General features: G+C 32.7%; 1 protein-coding gene across 1 annotated transcript in view; it reads left to right on the plus strand.

Moving 5' to 3' along the window:
• Positions 1–17,710, plus strand: part of LOC122049618 (uridine kinase-like protein 3) — a 41,002-nt gene extending 23,292 nt beyond the window's left edge. The window contains exons 4-16 of the mRNA XM_042610984.1: positions 2,172–2,287; positions 3,079–3,175; positions 3,270–3,349; positions 4,354–4,548; positions 4,719–4,802; positions 4,874–4,934; positions 9,079–9,139; positions 11,934–12,027; positions 12,096–12,168; positions 16,712–16,794; positions 16,911–17,126; positions 17,349–17,391; positions 17,584–17,710. Of these exons, the coding sequence (XP_042466918.1) occupies positions 2,172–2,287; positions 3,079–3,175; positions 3,270–3,349; positions 4,354–4,548; positions 4,719–4,802; positions 4,874–4,934; positions 9,079–9,139; positions 11,934–12,027; positions 12,096–12,168; positions 16,712–16,794; positions 16,911–17,060 (1,094 nt within the window). The 3' untranslated portion in view covers positions 17,061–17,126; positions 17,349–17,391; positions 17,584–17,710. The remainder of the gene's footprint in view (positions 1–2,171; positions 2,288–3,078; positions 3,176–3,269; positions 3,350–4,353; positions 4,549–4,718; positions 4,803–4,873; positions 4,935–9,078; positions 9,140–11,933; positions 12,028–12,095; positions 12,169–16,711; positions 16,795–16,910; positions 17,127–17,348; positions 17,392–17,583) is intronic.
• Positions 17,711–18,113: the final 403 nt, after the last annotated feature.

An 18,113-nucleotide genomic window follows, 5' to 3' on the forward strand; every position in this document is an offset into this window, starting at 1 on the left:
CCCATTAGCACGATCGATACAAGCAACAATCAACATAGCAGAGATTACATGTGCTGATCAAAATTAGGCTTCAATAAATTAGCACATGGTATATAGATAATTTACCGCATGGTATGAAATTCAAATTATGAAATTAAATATATGCCTCAATGTGACTTGTGATGATGTAATGTGGGTGCAACATCACCATCTATTTTACGTGCATGTATTGTGGATCATATCGCTCATATGTATTAGGGGTGAATCATCATTTGGTTCGCACAACTCTACCATTTGTTTTGTAAGGTGTTTCAATTTTTTTTTTCAAGATAACATTTCGCTAGATGCTATACTTAAATGATTTAATTTCCCTTCAAAAGCTAAATGTTAGACTAAAGTTGCCGCATAAGCTTCCCATGAGCTCTAAGAGCTCTTTTTTCTTCTTATCATTTCTCCATGTTGTGAAAATCTTTTTGGAAACCTTAATTTCTTGAAAACAAAATCCAATAATCCCCAATAATTTTCAAAATAAATATAATTTTAAAATGTTTGTCTGCCCTCTACGTAGACTTAATATCTCACAACTTGAATATACTTAGTGAGTAAATTTAAAGTTAGATGAAGTCTTATAGTGAACACATATCTTGAATTAGTTAGCTATTCCATATGTCTAACCGTAGAATACTTACTTTTGCACTGAATGATTCTCTAAATTTGATGTTTAAAATGCTACCCAATACTATTTTGGCCATTTGTTCATATCCATGAATGTTTAGGATTACATCCTTGAATCCTTGGAGCAACCAGTTCCTATATTCATATAAAGTAGAAGTATCTCTGTAAATGTATGCTTGAGATATACTCCAGATTGTTAAGTGCTATTTACTCAATTTCAGTTGCTCCTTTTTTCTCCTACGGATATCTAAGCACCTTTACCATGGGATAGTAATCATTAGATGCCTTTGTTTTAGAGTATTGTCACTCATTAAACTTAAGACATGAAGTCCTTTCAATGTCATTTCTTGCAAGACTCTTTGTTACTAGATTCAAAATTTTTAACTATATCTAACACAGTTATTGGTAATTGTATCCAATGTCTAAAATTTCAAGTCGTGCCAGAGTTTTAGTTTATGTATCGTAACGATACAGTTTCAATACTTTTTAAAATATAAAAATATATCAATTAGAAATAATTTTATTAATATTTGATTGTTATAGATGCTTTTCCTAATAATTCGTCTCCATTTTCATCCTTAAAAGGGAAGGAAACAAAAGAAATGAATGAAAGAGGGAAAGCAATTAATTGTAAAAAAATAAAATAAAATAATGAAAGAGAAAAAAAAATTGCCCTAAACCTCTAAACCCCAAGTGAAAATAGCCCTAAATCCTTAACTAAGATGAAATAAACTCTAAAAGGGGAAAGAAGAAAGGAAAAAATAAAATAAAACAAAATAATTGGCGGCCTACCTATGGCTAGGTGAGGCCGTCGTGAGGCCACTGTCGCTTTACGGTTCCGCCCATGCTGGTGCTGGTCAAAAGGTAAATTTCGCACATGCCGACCCACACGGCTCGATATCTCGAATTATGATCATACCATTTTGAATTAACCTTCTCATGTAGAACTTTGAGGTCGAATAGTTGAGTGGCATGCGGTATAAATCATCCTAGAAATGGCTTGTTGAATTTCGAAATCTATAAATGTTGAGAGGTTGATTTTAGAAAGTAGTAATATATATAAGAAAATAATAGATTTGTAGCGAATTCTTGTAACCAGGGAATGCCAGAATTAGTGGCCATTGAATAAAAACCAAGATCTATCCATGTTAATAATGCCCGGTCATAGGGAGTATAAGTAGAGAATTGTAGCTAATGTAAATGGTGGGAAATATAGCTTGGAAGCTGTCTAGTTCCAAATGATAACATGACCCTAAAAGTGGTCAGTCTATATAATAGATAACATGGTCTAAGATTTGATGCATCTTTTATTTATTATATTCATACTCAATCATTGATTTAACTTATGGTTTAAGGTAAAGAAACATTTAATTGCATTATGAAAGAGAACAATAAACCTAAGGCCTGATGTGAGAAACTAATAGAGTAGTAGACTAGTACCTACCTCTATTTAAGACCATCTATTTTCTTTTAACTCATCTTTAGTCATATTTAATGATTGATCTTTTCTGACTCAGATGCTTTCGACATTGAGCATTTGCTTTATTGTATGGAGAAATTGAGACATGGCCAGGCTGTTGATGTTCCAAACTATGATTTTAGAACTTATAAGAGAAATTTATCATCAAGGAAGGTATATGTTTTACAAAGACGTAGTATTTTTTTTTGCTTTACACAACAATGGAAAATTTTAGCTTAATTTCAATTCTTCACCAGCACAACTTGTCATTTTCATACATGTATTGCTAATTGCATAGCTTCATCAAATTTTGTGGACTGGGCTTGCTGTTCAACTTATTATTTTATTCCTGTATATTCTCAGATTGTTATGCCTTATGGGTGCTATAATGTTATATATATAATTATGACTACTAATTATGTTAATGAGGATTTTGCCTCCTAATTCTTCTTGAATCAGAGTCTAGATAGAGAAGCTGTAGGAAAATATTGATATCTCAGGTGCAAAATTAAACCACAATTAACATCATGAATGAACAGTGGAGTGTAATCCTACCGTAAGGAACATTAATCTTTGAATGGAACCAATCCTGTGAGGAACTTGGTTCTAATTTTTTCTGGTCAAACCTCCAGCTCGATCAGGATTTAATAACTATGATTGTGTTAAACCTCTGATAACTTTTTGTTGTTCAAGTTAAATAAGTAAATAACAAGCCGAGCATGATTGAATCTGTGCTCTATCTAGAATGGACAGCATCTTCACCCCCCTAATCTAGAGGTATTATTTAAGGTCAAATGTTTCTTGTCTTCTACTTTTTATATTGTTTTTTTTTGCATTGTAACAATTTAATTTACTTCGTTTATTATTGCGCTAAAAAAGTTTAATACGACCTTCTCTTTAAGATATTTTCTCTCCTTTTTCATAGAAAGTTAAGATGTTGAACTGACCTTCATAATATGTTTCAGGTTAATACTTCAGATGTTATAATTTTGGAAGGGATTCTAGTATTCCATGATCCTTGTGTTCGAGAAATGATGAACATGAAGATCTTCGTTGATGCAGGTTCTGCTTTGTTCACAAAAGTGACATGGATAAAATTAGTTCTCATTTTCACATATTTTAGTTATCGTTCTTAATCATAGAAATATCTATCCAGATGCTGATGTACGGTTGGCCAGACGGATAAAACGGGATACTCTTGAGAAAGGTAGAGATATCAAGACAATATTGGACCAGGTTGGCAATTAGACAGAAGAATTGGTACATTTGTATGGGTTTAGTAATCTAGTTATTCCTTTACTGTTTAATCATGAATTTAGGAGGATGCTAAAGAAGTCAAACATTCTTGAGTAAGCATAAAGCTCAACTTGATGAGGCTCGTGTATTTACTTTCAAAGCTATAAGTGAATGAGCTTAAACACTCGTTTTAGGCACAACTAATAAACAAGTTGGACATGAATATGATTGAGGTCAGCTTATTTGATATTCAGGAACAAAATTCATGAGTTATTAATGATAAATGTATTTACCAAGCACTTATATAAATTTTTTTACAGACAGTAGGAATTCAACCTGAAAGAATATGCACTGAGTTCTATTTGAAAATTAAATATATATCAGCAAGATATATGCACCAAAGCTTTTGCCACAGGATTCATTTTAATCCTTGCACTTGGAGCTTCAATGATGGGTACCTTATTAGATCTGTTTCAGGTCTTCCTTTGGCCAATTGTTTCTGTAAAAAAGAGTTGTCTTATTGGTTCCACCAAAAATAGTTGCAGCAAGAAATATTATAGGGTACTCAATTTTTTTACTTGCTCCCTCCTAGATGCAAGCAGATAGTACAAATGAAGGAAATCATGTGAATCCTGTGGGATTAAAGTTAAGATTCATGATGCATAGTGGCATGCAAGGAATTTATAGTTCATGTTGCTATAGAATTTCCAAAGTTACAAATGCAAAAAAATCTCAGTTTCTGATATGACATAAATGAGCTTGACTGTTGAAGCTTCTTGATATTGGTAATCGTTGTAGACTTGTAGTGAACCCTTGCTGTTGTTGAGGTATATGATTTGTTCCTTTGTGGAATTCTCAAATGCATAAGTTCCGGATTTAATATTCCATGGAACTCATTGTAAGTTGTAAGATGCAACATCATTTTGTGGAACATATCATTTATATTTCTTTTTGTCATATCATAGTTATTTTCTTTTCTATAACCATGTAATTCTTTGATGCAGTACTCAAAATTTGTAAAGCCTGCTTTTGATGACTTCATACTCCCAACAAAGAAGTATGCTGATATCATTGTGCCCTATAGTGGAGATAATTATGTAGCAGTCAACTTAATTGTGCAGCATATCCATACAAAACTTGGTCAACATACTCTGTGTAAAATATATCCAAGTGTTTTTGTAATTCAGTCAACTTTCCAGGTAATCATATATGTTGATGGATCCACTGTATTCAAGGAAACAAACATAAGTTCTAGTATTTGTTTTAAAAAATTTCTTGAAACTGAATACCTATCTATCTTGTACAGTTTGCAAATATGTGAATGCCTCGCTGCCAGTCTACTTAGCTCTCTTACTATAATATCTTGCAGATCCATGGCATGCATACGTTGATACGTGATGCCAAAACATCAAAACACAATTTCATATTTTATTCAAATCGGCTGATTCGCTTGGTTTGTGAAACTTTTCCTGTTGTTGCATACTCTTAATATTGTAAGTCAATTTATTTTTACAATTGCAACAGGTTGTTGAGCATGGTCTGGGCCATCTTCCATTTAATGAAAAGCAAATCATAACACCAACAGGTATAATCCTTTTCAAGTATCCTATGGGAGGGAAGAATGTCTTTTTATGGCACAAGAATATTTGTAATTATTTTTTTCTAATAGTTTTAGTTTGCTTATTGTATTTTTTTTAGCTTTATTCATTCATTATGTTTCTTTTCTTTCATTTTATATAGTAGCATCTAACTTTGAAGGGAAGCCTTAGGGCAAATGGTAAAGTTGCTATCGTGTGATCTTGTGGTATGAGTTTAAGTCGCGGAAACAACTTCTTGTAATGCAAGATAATACTGCATACAATAGTGGTCCTATCCTTCCTTGGGACCCCATATTATTGGGAGCTTCGTGCACTTAATTGCTCCTTTAGTGACCGACTTTAGTTGAGTTGAGAATTTATTGTAGGCAAGTGGACTTTGAGGCTACTTGAGTTGTTGTATATGTAGAAGGGAAAATTATCAGGCTATACAGACCTAAGTAGTCATCCTCTTTACCTATGTGCATATTCACTTGAAGTAAGTGTATTCGTCTTTTGCCACAATATTCACTTGAAGTATGTCAACTATAGCTATAAAATTGATATAGGTACTCGACGTTTAGAAAATTTAAAAGTATCGACCACATTAGATAAGTTGGCTAGAATCAGTATAAAGAAATAAAATATATATATATATGTGAAAAATATGAAAGATTAATATCAGTTTTATTTATATATTATATATTAATATTATCAATAAGATATTATAAATGATTTTAACATTATTAGCACTATTAACAAAAAAAAAAAAAAAAGACAACTCGATGCATGAAGTTCCTGCTAATGTAGGGAAGAGTCTATTATACACAACCTTACTCTGCATTATAAGAGACTATTTTCGCGATTCAAACCCATGACCACCACACCAACACTATTAACAACAATATATAATATGAAAAAAATCATTAATACTATTAAATTGATATCAGTAAGTATATTTTTAAATTTTGATCCAATCATAATTATTACTCCCACTTGTTGACATAGATGCAACTGCCTAGGTGAATTTTTAAATGGAACACGTAATTAACACTTATGATATAATTTGTTTGTATGGCCAATTAAAAAATATATTAATTTATTTGAACTAATTGAATAGCTGATTAAAACTGTAACTTTTATTTACAAGTTATAAGCACTGTTAATATGAATATGTATATTTTTAATATTTCAATGTTGACCGCATATGCCCCTAAATAGTGTATATACTTTGTATGGTTAGTCAATCTCATACCACTTCTGTATGTTTTTTAAAAACTTAATCATCATCATCAATCATATTATAATCTGCTGTTAAGTAATAGTAAGATTTATATAGCTTTATGACTAATTGTTTTTTTTGTTAATAATATTAATTATCTTTGTAGTTATATTTATTATTATAACAATAATAATAATAACATATTGTTACTAGAATTATGATTATAATCAATATACTATTATGCATCAATTATTGTTACTTGTTAAGTATCACCATTGATTATGATTTATTAATACATAATCATAAGATTATTATAATTTTGTAATTAATTGATTGTTTTTATTTGTTGAAAATAATAACTATCTTAGTAGTCAATATAATGATTTATTAATTTATTAATATGATTAATCTATTATAATTAATATTATATTTGTGAATAATTGATTGTTATTATAATTCATCATCATTGATATTATAATTTATTACTAAATAATAATAAGATTTATATATTTTTGTCATTAAGAGATTCTTTTTAGTTGATAATAGTATTCATTATTTTTATAGTTGTATTTATGAGTATAACAACAACAACAATAATAATCTATAATCAATCGTTCTAGTTAATATTATGAACTGTTGTTTTTATTATCGTTTTTATTATAAATTATAAATAAGAAATAATAAGATTTATATTTTTGTAATTAATTGATTTTTATTAGTTTCACACAATGTCAATTATCTTAGAAGTAGTAACTACTAACTATAATAATAATTTATTATTAGTAATCTGAATATAAATAATTAGTACTACTATGTACCCACTATTTTTAGTACTCCCGTGATACATTAATACCATCATGATATTGTGTGTATTACTTAGTAATAATGATATATTTTTGATTAATTGATTGTTTATCAATTAATAATATTAATCATCTTTTGGATTAGCTGTATTAAGATATCTTCTGTTCAATGCATAATTGGACAGATGATGATCTTTGACTTCCTCCCCTTGCTCACGTGCTATTAAACTTATGAATCAAATCCTATTTAAGCCCTGTTCAAGCTGAAAGCAAATCCAATTTAATCACGATCCAAATCAACTGTTGATTGAGCTAAATAACCCCTAATTGAACTCAAATTTGACCACAAAAATACTAAAACAGCTTTTAAACATGTTGGTTAGTCCTCTCTTTGATGGATTCAACTCTTAAATCTCCAATTAGCCATCGAAATATCACATTCTCTCCAACATTAAAAATTTGTCTTCAAACTTAAATTGCAAACTCAAAACACTTTGTAAGCCACAAGTCGAAGCCATCATTACAAGATTATTCTTCTTAGAGAAAATTTATATAGGGAAATCGTCACGCTTTCTGCCGTGCCAATCATGCTTTCTGCCGTGTCACTCTAATATCCTAAAGAAACTCAGCATATATTCTAGTAAATGTGGCAATCGAGTTAGATTGCCTATTTGCCTGTGACTCAATGTGACCTAGTTTGTGAATTGTGCTTTGCCAGGCTTAATCTGGAATGTCGTTCGGTTGGGCGGGCACAAGTCCGTGTCTGGCTATGTTGAGCTGAGCAAAACATATAAAGAATAATAAGAAAAAAATAAGTATTTAAAAAAAATGTCTAAGAATTTTATTATAAAAATAAAAATATTTCTGTTTTTTTTTTTTTGCTTTATTTTTTAGATTTTTTAAAATCTCTTTAGTAGTTTATTTTTTAAAAATAAATAAATTAGGAACGACTTAATTGAGCTTAGGCTTGTGCAGGGTTGCTAGCTGTAAAGTCAACAATCTTGCTTGGTGCCTACAAAAAGCAATCAAACACATGCTATGATGTCGACTGCAAGAAATGAAATGTGCTACTAGTTGCCTCCTACATGTAACTCCTAACAATTAGACATCAATCAATAAGGATCTAGTTCTATGATAGAGAAAAGTGGTTTCCCGTATTTACTCCTATACATGTATGACCAAAAAGAGCCCCAGCCCATTGCATTCAATGTATCACATTTGTCAATATGACCAATGAACGGTGGAAGTGATAAGATGAGAATCATTAAATTGTTATAGAGATCATCCTAATAATCTAAAGGCCTCATTTGCAATAAGATCATCATCTGCTATAAGCATCCATATCCATAAGTTATCATGTCCTAGCCTAAGGTAATAAACCTACCTATCTGCAATATGCACCACTATTCAATGAATTCAACCCTCTATATCTACTTTTGGTTACAGTATTAAAGTAAAAAATTCCTTAATTCATCTGTAGAATCAACTCTTGGTACAAGAAGTGGTTTGGACAAAAACTGACAGCCTCGGATCAGGAATTGCTGGGTGCAGCTCCTGTGTTAGAGTCAGGGTAGTATCATTTACAGTTTCTATGACCTGTGAACCTCAAGCATAGGAGAGCACACTTATCCAAAACTGAAGGATTGACCTATTTCTTTGGTTTGATAGCCTCTTCTTGCCTATACATCCTTCATGAATGGACATGAACTTTGTGTTTCTCACACATCTAAATTGTATGGTGGAAGACAAGGACCATGGCTGTCATAGTTCCTTTTAGGGAGACTGTCTGACTGTTTTTTAAGCCATTTTTAATAACTGATCATAAGGAAGCAGGAGCAAGCAGAGGTGTCCATTACCTAGTTATTTGAAACATCTCAACCGTGGTGAGACAAGATGATGAGCAGTCCAATGCCGACTGACAATTGAATTGGAAGAAAAGAAGTTAGGAAGAGAGAGACAAGCTTGCCCTTATTTTGCTTATTATTTCAAGTTATGGTTATTTTCATAAAATTTTGACATGGAATTAATGCCATATAAGTAGCCTCGTAGATTTGATATTTCTCTGTCATCCTGACTGTCAATTGAACTTTTAATGTTAAGGTAAATCATTGACTGTTTTCTTTTCTCCAGGTTCTATTTATATTGGGATAGAATTCTGTAAAAAGTTATGCGGCATTTCTATCATCAGAAGGTATGATCTCATATGGCCTTAAATTGTAATACCTAATTATTTTTGTCATATGCAATTCACACATTATTGCTGCTTAAAGCATTATCTGTGGCTCAATAAAATAAAGTCAGTTAGTACAATGACAAATTTGATCAGAGAAAATTTATAATATTCTTTTGGCTCCAAATGATATGTATGTCTACAAGCATGTCTATGTGCAACTGTGTTGCTCAGGAAAATTTCTTGCACTATTTTGAGGAAAATGATGTAGCTCATAAATTCATTTCCTTGAGCAATAAAATAAATAAGAGGTAAAAAGGAAATAGAGGAAAGAGGTGATAAGTGTAGGTCCCTTTGGAGGCCGGCAAGAGGGGAGGGGTGAATTGCCTTACAAAAATTAAACCAAAATCTTTCTCGGATATTCAACTAATTTAAGGAACTTGTAATTAAAAAGAAACAGAGACTAAATAAACAGAATCTAAAACAGACGCAGAGAGTTTACTTGGTTTGCAATTAGAGGATTGCTAATCCAAAGCAAAGATGACGCTCTATCTGATTCTCCTCTGGGCGGAGTAGCCTCTTACAGGGTTGACAGTACAAAAGAAAATAAAGCACAGAGAAAAATGAATTACAAGTGAGTTGTTCTGACTGTGCAGATCAGTGCTATATTTATAGCACTGGTCGGGGCGCCCCGAATGGGTTCCGGGCGCCCAGGGGGGATAAAATTTTATCCCCCAACGATCAGATCGCGTTTGACGCGATCCTGGTCAAAATCTAGGTCCGGGCGCTCGGAAGGGTTCCGGGCGCCCCGGAGGGCTCCGGGCGCTCGGAAGGGTTCCGGGCGCCCCGGAGCCCAAAGTCAACAACGTTGACTTTTTCGCCTTCGGTTCAGCTCGTCTCGGTCCGGGTCTTGTTCGCTTCGGCTCCGCTAGTTTGGGTGATCTCGGCCATCCGGAATAGGGCTCACCCGAACCCAAGTTCCGACCTTCTCCTCGAGCAGCCTTCCTTCCCGGTTTCTCGTCCCTCAAACGCCGCGCACGTTCTTCTCGTCCACCAGTGTACTCTTCCGCGGTCACCTCGTCCCTCGGACGCACCGAGCCCGTCGGCTCTCTCCCCGTGCCGTCCTTCTCGCTAGCCGTGTCTTCCGCTCGACTTCCTGTGTTCCTAAGCTCCTACACACTTAGCCACAAGGGTTAAACAAACGCAGGACCTAACTTAGCTTGTTTGATCACATCAAAACACCTTGGGGTTCCAACAATAAGTGCCTTACAGAAAAAGTCCACTAAAAACTACCATGGATGCAAAGTTACTAGCAGGATTCTGTCTTGACAAATCAGCATGTGTTCTGCATCTAGAAATTAGAAATGTCCAATCACCATTTTGTAGCCATTCTCCCTTGCTCATCTTCACCTGGTACTTTCAACTACTGTGGTATTATCCAAGCATTCTAAAAAATGCTTGATGCTATTATATTCAGACCTAGATTCTTGTTTTCTGGTTGTAGCACAGCTCATTTTGCTCTTCTTCATATGATCAAGTTCTTTTCTCTAAATGATGAAGATTCTCCTTGATTGATGATGTTTGATGACCCACCAACTTAGACAAAGCAAATAGCCAAATGTTACAATGCAAAGCTTGCTATCTTTTAAGGGGAGCACCTTATTCATAGTCTTAATAGATTTGAGTGCTGACAACAGACAGTAGACAAACATGCTCCAATATGTTTTACTTATTCAATGAAGTAGGCAGTTCATAATTTTTCAAAGGCTAACTGAAAGAAATTTATCCAGTTTTGCCAATGGATAGTAATGTGATATTTTAACTAGGTATATTTGTCACTCTACAGAGGGGCATCTTTCATCTTTTATCTACATGATTAGATAATTTCGTAGTACTCCTGATATTCCCATGGACTTAGTCTTCAATTGTCTTGCATTGTTTGGGTTTGAACTACCCTACAATCAGACAATTTAAGGTGTACCGTATGAAAACTTAAAAGCTCTAATTGTCACAAGTATCTCTTATGCCATAGCTATGTTCATATCCTTCAAAAGATGCAGAAAATCTACGTCACCCTATCCATTTATCTGCTTCCCCTGTAAAAGGGTTTTGGAAGAGAATGACAGTAACTTGTCTTAATTAATCTTAAAATATAATAACGGATAATAGGAGAGGAAGTTGGTGGAGTATGGAACAAAATATCAGCTTGGCATATGAGGAAGATTTCCAACTTGAAGATTATCATTGTTGAAATAAGCTTGAGGAACACCTATGCTTTTAAAACATGAATATCTTTTTCTTTCTCTCTTTAGATGAATCGATGCAATGTGACCTCTAAATTTTTAGACCGAATGTTAGAACTTTCAATTTTCCTACCTGCCTTATTTGCAGACTTCATAATTCCAGTTCAGGGGTGTTAATGAAGAAGATGATACCCTTTATTAGCTGCCTGATTACTAGAACTCTCCCAAATCTACTATTGATTAAAGAACAATTAGTGTTATATTATTTTTTATCATTTATATGATTTCTTTTTCATTGTTGGATGTATGTGTATTAATGGGATCTATAGAGTATTGTTTAATAACGTTGACTATTATTCTATTGTTAACACTCTCAGCTTTCTGGAAACCCTAACACTCTACTGTTGAGATAGATACAATGAAATTGATAATGATGCAATAGATTAAGAAAAAAACAACATACTCACATGAGTGCAAACATTGTCTACCTCAATTTCTCTGTTTCACATAAATGCTCAGTTATCCTGCTGTTGGACCTGAAACATCAATATTTCAATATTAATGTTCACTAGTGGTGAAAGTATGGAGACTGCTCTACGGGAATGTTGCAAAGGCATCAAGATTGGCAAGATCCTCATTCATAGGCAGGGGGATAGGGATCAACAGGTTTGCCTATTCCTCTAAATCTTCTAATGGATATTTTCTGATGGATGATTTGACATTGTCTCTTTTAGTTAATTTACCACAATCTCCCAGAGGACATTGCAGATAGGAATGTGCTTCTTTTGGATCCTATACTAGGCACAGGTAGGTTTCTCTAAAACTAAAGGGTATCAACACAATGCTAAATATTATTTACAACTTATTTTTAGGCATAGTAGTCACTTATTCTTAGGCATGGTAGTCGAGAATTTTATTATGCTTTTGATTTTTTTTCTTGCTAGGTTTGTTTGCAACAATTGATGGTTTGATTATTCTTCATCCAATTGTAGTAAATATCTTGATAGCTTTTCACTTCTCAACTTGACTAGATTTGACTATGAATTTTGTGGTTTAGTTTCATGGTTTGTTTATTCATAGGAACTCGAGAAATGTATTTTTCATAGTATGAAATATTGTACCATGTTGGGTGGTACGGTCCAAACATATAATTCCAATAAATTAACAAATTCAATATTACTCGTTATAGACAATGTCTCTTATATCACCGTGTCATATCTTGTCTATGAGTCCTACTCGACATAAACAATGTCTCCTGTATTGTTGTGTCAATCATGTCTATGAGAATCATTTTATACCAACACTCGATGCCCCTTGACATGCCTATAATACAGGTTAAGATGGATTGAAATAATACTAATATTTTTTTATAGCTCCTGCCCATACAAGAAATGTCAAAATTACATCATTTTAGATGAAACACAAAGTCTAAACTTAAGTATGTAGTTGTCTTATCTTTTTTTTCATCTCTTTTCTCTTTTTATCGCGTTAGGTTGCTAACCAGCGTTAAACTATGACAAATGTTTAATAAATGAATCCATTAAACTATTGTTCTAATGCTAGGTTGTTTCTCGAAAGGAAATTGTTGCAGGGTCCGACTGTAACATCTCGGTAAGGATCACTACATTTTCAAAACTCGGGTGCAGTGATAAATATGCAAGAGTTCACATTGCAGGTCCGACTGTAACATATCGACAAGGACTACATCTCCATGAAAACTTGGATGTAGTGTTAAATAAGCAAGAGTTCTCACAGCATATGTTAGATAAGAACAAATATTATAAGAAAACTAATAGTCTAAAATTTGGAACATGAAATATAGGAACTCTCATGGGTAAAACAATTAAGGTAGTAGATATGATGATTAGGAGAAAAATTAGTATTTTGTGCGTTTAAGAGACAAAATGAGTAGGCGAGAAGGCAAAGATGATAGAAAACTCATGTTTTAAGTAATGGTACATAGGAAAAAGTAAAACAAGAAATGAAGTGAGTATTGCTATAAATAATTTATTAAAGGATGAAATTGCAGTAGTTAGAAAGGGGATAGAATTATAACTCTCAAGATAATAGTGATGAACGAAACTATGAACATAATTAGGATATATGTACTTTAAGTAGGATTAGATAAAGATGCATTATCAAGGTCTTGGGACGACCTAGATAAAGTATTACAAAACTTTCTGCCAAATGAAATAATTTTTATCTGAGGCGAACTAAATGAGTATGTCAGAGTGAAAAGTGAGGAATATGAAAGAGTGCATGAGAATTATGAGTTTGGAACAAGAAATAAAGAAGGGAAAACTGTATTCGATTTTGTGATAGCATATGATCGTATACTAGCTAATTGTTTTTTAAGAAAAAAAATACTTATGACGTTCAAAAGTGGGAATAATAAATCACAAATTAACTTTCTTATGGATATAAAGATTTGTATCGATTGCAAGGTCATCCTTGGAGAAAACTTAACTATTCAACATAGGTTATCAATACAAGAAAAATATGAACGACTCCTAGAATTAAGTGGTGGATGCTACAAGATGGGAAACAAAACATATTTAAGGAGAATATAGAATTATAAGCATCAGGTGAAATATACGGCGACTCTAATACGACTTAGGATAAGATGATATCAAAGTTGAAAATAATAATCAAAAGTGTACTCGGTGAGTCAAAGGAGCATGTACCACCAAGGAATTTTGGTGGTGGAATGAGAAAGTACATGAGAAAGTCAGGGAAAAAACGAAAAGGGATCATATATTTGTAAGAACGAGAAAAACTTTTAAAAAATACAATAGTCAAGAAAATGCTAAGAAAGTAGTGAATGAAGTAAAAAATATGAAATCTTTGAACGATTATATCGAAAATTGAATACAAAAGAAGGGAAAAAAGACATTTACAAAATAGCTAAAGTGAGAGAGAGACCAACATATAAATATATTCAAATAAGATATGTTAAAGATGAATGTAATAAGGTACTAATAAATGATAGAGAAATAAAAAAGCGGTAGGAGATATATTTTTATCAACTTTTTAATGAACATTTAGATGACCAACTTAATTTATGTAATTTAAGTAAGTCAAATGAGTATAAAAATATAAATTTTTATCGTAGAATTCAAATTTCAGAAGTATAACAAACTTTAAATAAGATGCAAAATGGAATAGTCGTTGGACCAGATAATATTTTGATAGAGGTATGGAGGGTAAGTACTATGCAAACGGGTATTAAATGAATTAGTCATATCATGAAACTTTGGAAAAAAGTAATAGAAAAAAAATTAAGGAGACCATGGTGACTGAAAATTAATTTGGGTTAATTCTGGGAAGGTCGACAATAGAAATTATATATCTTCTACAACTAATTGAAAAATATCGGGAGCAAAAACAACATCTACATATGGTATTTATTGATTTAGAAAAAGTTTATGATAGAGTTACAAGAGAAATTATATCGAGAATTCTAGAAAAGAGAAGTGTTAGCGTAATATATACTGAACTAATTAAAATATATACGAGAATGTAACGACCAAATTGAAGACTTCAAGCGGAATAACTAAAGCATTTCTAATAAAGATAGGGTTACATCAAAGTTCAACTCTAAGTCTCTATCTTTTTATACTAATTATGGATGAACTCACCTGACACATTCAAGACACAAGATCACTGTGCGTGTTGTTTGCAGATGATATTGCTTTGATAGATGAGACACTTGAAGGAGTAAATGTTAAACTAAAATCTTAGCGTGAAACATTAGAAATGAAAGTTTTTAGACTTAGTAGAGTAAAAACATAATATATGAAATTTAAGTTTAGTAATATTAGACGTAATGAGACAATTATTAAGATAGAAGATGACAAGTTGTCTAGAAGTGAAAGCTTTAAGTATTTAGAATTATTTTTACAAAATGATGGAGGAATTAAGAGAGATGTTTATGAATATGAGCAAGATGTTTGAAATGGAGGTTAGCGCCGGGTATTTTATATGATCGTAAAGTACCTCTAAAACTTAAAGGAAAGTTCTACAAAATAGGGGTTAGACCTACTATGTTATATGACGTTGAATGTTGGGCTATGATTTGAGCACATAAGTAAAAAATGGAAGTGTAGAGATAAGGATATTAAGATAGATATGTAGACATACGACGATGAATAAAATAAGAAATGAGAACATTAAAGAGAAAGTCGTAGTTGCATCTATTGATGAAGATCTCCGAGAGACGTTTAAGATGGTAAAGACATGTACTTCAGTTAGACGATATGAAACTATGACAAATACACACATCAAACGAGGACAGGAAGACAAAAAAACTTGGTTAGCAATAATAAAATAAGATAAAATTTATTTAAATAAAGATAATGATATAGTAGGGGATAGAACGCAATGACGTAGAAAGATCCATATTGTCAACCCCACCTAGTGGGATAATGCTTGGTGTTGTCGTCATCCTTCTCTTTCTATTTGCACTTCATTATTGATACCATATATTAAAAATTGGAACTCCAACCGTTTGAGATTTTGAACATTAACATGGTTTGAAATCTCGTGTCGCGTATCAAGTGGCACAGTCAAAATGTATCATTCTAATAAATTACCAGAATTGAATATTGTTACCACAACCTAATACTATTCAACACAAATAATCTATTTAGTGTCCTTTTGTAAATCATGTCAATAAGTATCGTGTTATACTCACATTCGACACTCTTAGACATGTTACGAGATGTGTCCAGCTAAATTAAATAATATCTATTAGTTTTTGTAAATTTTGTCCGCGCAATAAAATATTAAAATTGTAATATTCTAGATGAGATACAAAGTTTGAAGTTAGCTATATAATTGTATCCCCCCTCCCTCCCCCTCCCTCATTAATTCTCCACCAGCATCATATGTCAAAACAGAAAAAATATTATTCTGGTCAAAGTGTAGAACTTTCTCACGACTCAAGATTTTAAACATTGTTCTAGAGCTTGTTCGGTAATATATCCTTTGGATTGACACAACCACTGATTGGCACATCTCAAGGAGAGAAGTTCAGCATACCATTAATTCAAGTAAGCTGAACTCTAAGAAGGGTTGCTAAGCTAGGACATCTCGTACATGCCCACGGTTTAAGTTCTTTAACAACTTAGTCTGCTATGAACCATCCATTCTATCTGAATTCTTTTGTAATTGATGAATGAGTATGCTTCCGCTACTAATCTTACCACAAATGGCTTGTTACAAGTACAGTTGATCTTCAAGATGATGCAGTTTTCTTGTATATTCCTTGATATTTTTTGTTATCTCTTCTTTAAAACTATCGAGTTCATTGTGGTTCTTCCTCATCTCGTGCTGTACTTTATGATTGAAGGGAACACAGCTGTTCAAGCCATCTCCTTGCTACTGCAGAAGGGGGTACAGGAAAGTAACATAATATTTCTCAACCTCATATCTGTGAGTCAGAGGATTGGTGATTAGTTCATATAATCCACCTATCCTTCCGCTGATTGCTCTGTTTGTTCATATTTACGTAGTACATCACATAGTCGTTAACCCGCAAATGTTACCAGGCTCCTCAAGGATTACATGCTGTCTGCAAAAGATTCCCAAGAGTCAAAATTGTGACATCTGAGATAGAGTTGGGTTTGAATAGCAATTCCCAAGTTGTTCCTGGAATGGGAGAGTTTGGAGATCGGTATTTTGGCACAAATGACGACTAGGAAGCAATCTTCTCTAATAGAATCAAGAAGAGGCTCACTCAGAACCAAGAAAACTTCCAGTAAATGGTAAAACTTATTATCTTCTTTTCATTTTGCTTAAAATATCCTCTCAATTTTAAATACCAGGAGATACTGTATAAATGTCAAACTACTTAAATGGAAAAATCTTTTGATATATAAGTATATCTTAAGATAATCGTAGATGTGAAACTAAATGGTAGGATTTTATCTTCTTCACTTAGATTTTAAAGATGTACATTAGTATGATGCAGCTGATATCTTTTGCAGGTACCGTAATTATTTTCCTTTCAAGTTCGACAATAAAAGAGAGGTACCCCACATTCTCTTTGCACCTTCGTGGCATTTCATATATTTATAGTAATTGATAATTGTAATGAATTTAACTATTGATCTTCTAGTCGATCAATTTTCTATCTGTATTTTATCAAGTTTCATGTGGATTTTTTTTTTATCAAGGTTCATGTGGATCTTATTTAAGTCTATGTGAATGTGCCTTTGTCAGGTAATCGAGTGTCCTGTGGCCTTGAGAGAAATTTCACATTAAAAAAATCCATCTCTCTCTCTCTTCAAGAATTTGTTTTTTCAATATTTTTTCAGAATATTTTTTAAATTTTTAGAAAAGTGCAAGGATACTGTAAAAATATGAGTTTTATTATATAATAGTGTTGAATTTTCTAGTTTTCTTTCATATATGTGAAAGACTTTATGTGAAGTTGAGTTTTGTCAGCAATAGTAAACTGCTATCAGATGAGTTTGAGGTCATAAGTTTAAGTTGTGAAAATAGTTTTTTTTTTAATGCAAAGTAAGATGGTGTATAATAAATTTAATGCGGTCTTTTTTTTCTCGTGATTTTACATCAATGGAAGTTTTGTGTACTAGATTGTACTTTAATGTGTGAAAGACGGGCTATCACATGGCACAAAGACCAAATGAGGCTTGCAAGGCACATACAAGGGCAATGTAACACTATGCTTCTTTGTAACCTTTAGTTGCTTGCTCTTTCATGGTCTCTGGTCACTAACTTGCAAGCCA

The sequence above is a fragment of the Zingiber officinale genome, chromosome 2B, assembly GCF_018446385.1.
Source record: "Zingiber officinale cultivar Zhangliang chromosome 2B, Zo_v1.1, whole genome shotgun sequence".
Lineage (NCBI taxonomy): Eukaryota > Viridiplantae > Streptophyta > Magnoliopsida > Zingiberales > Zingiberaceae > Zingiber > Zingiber officinale.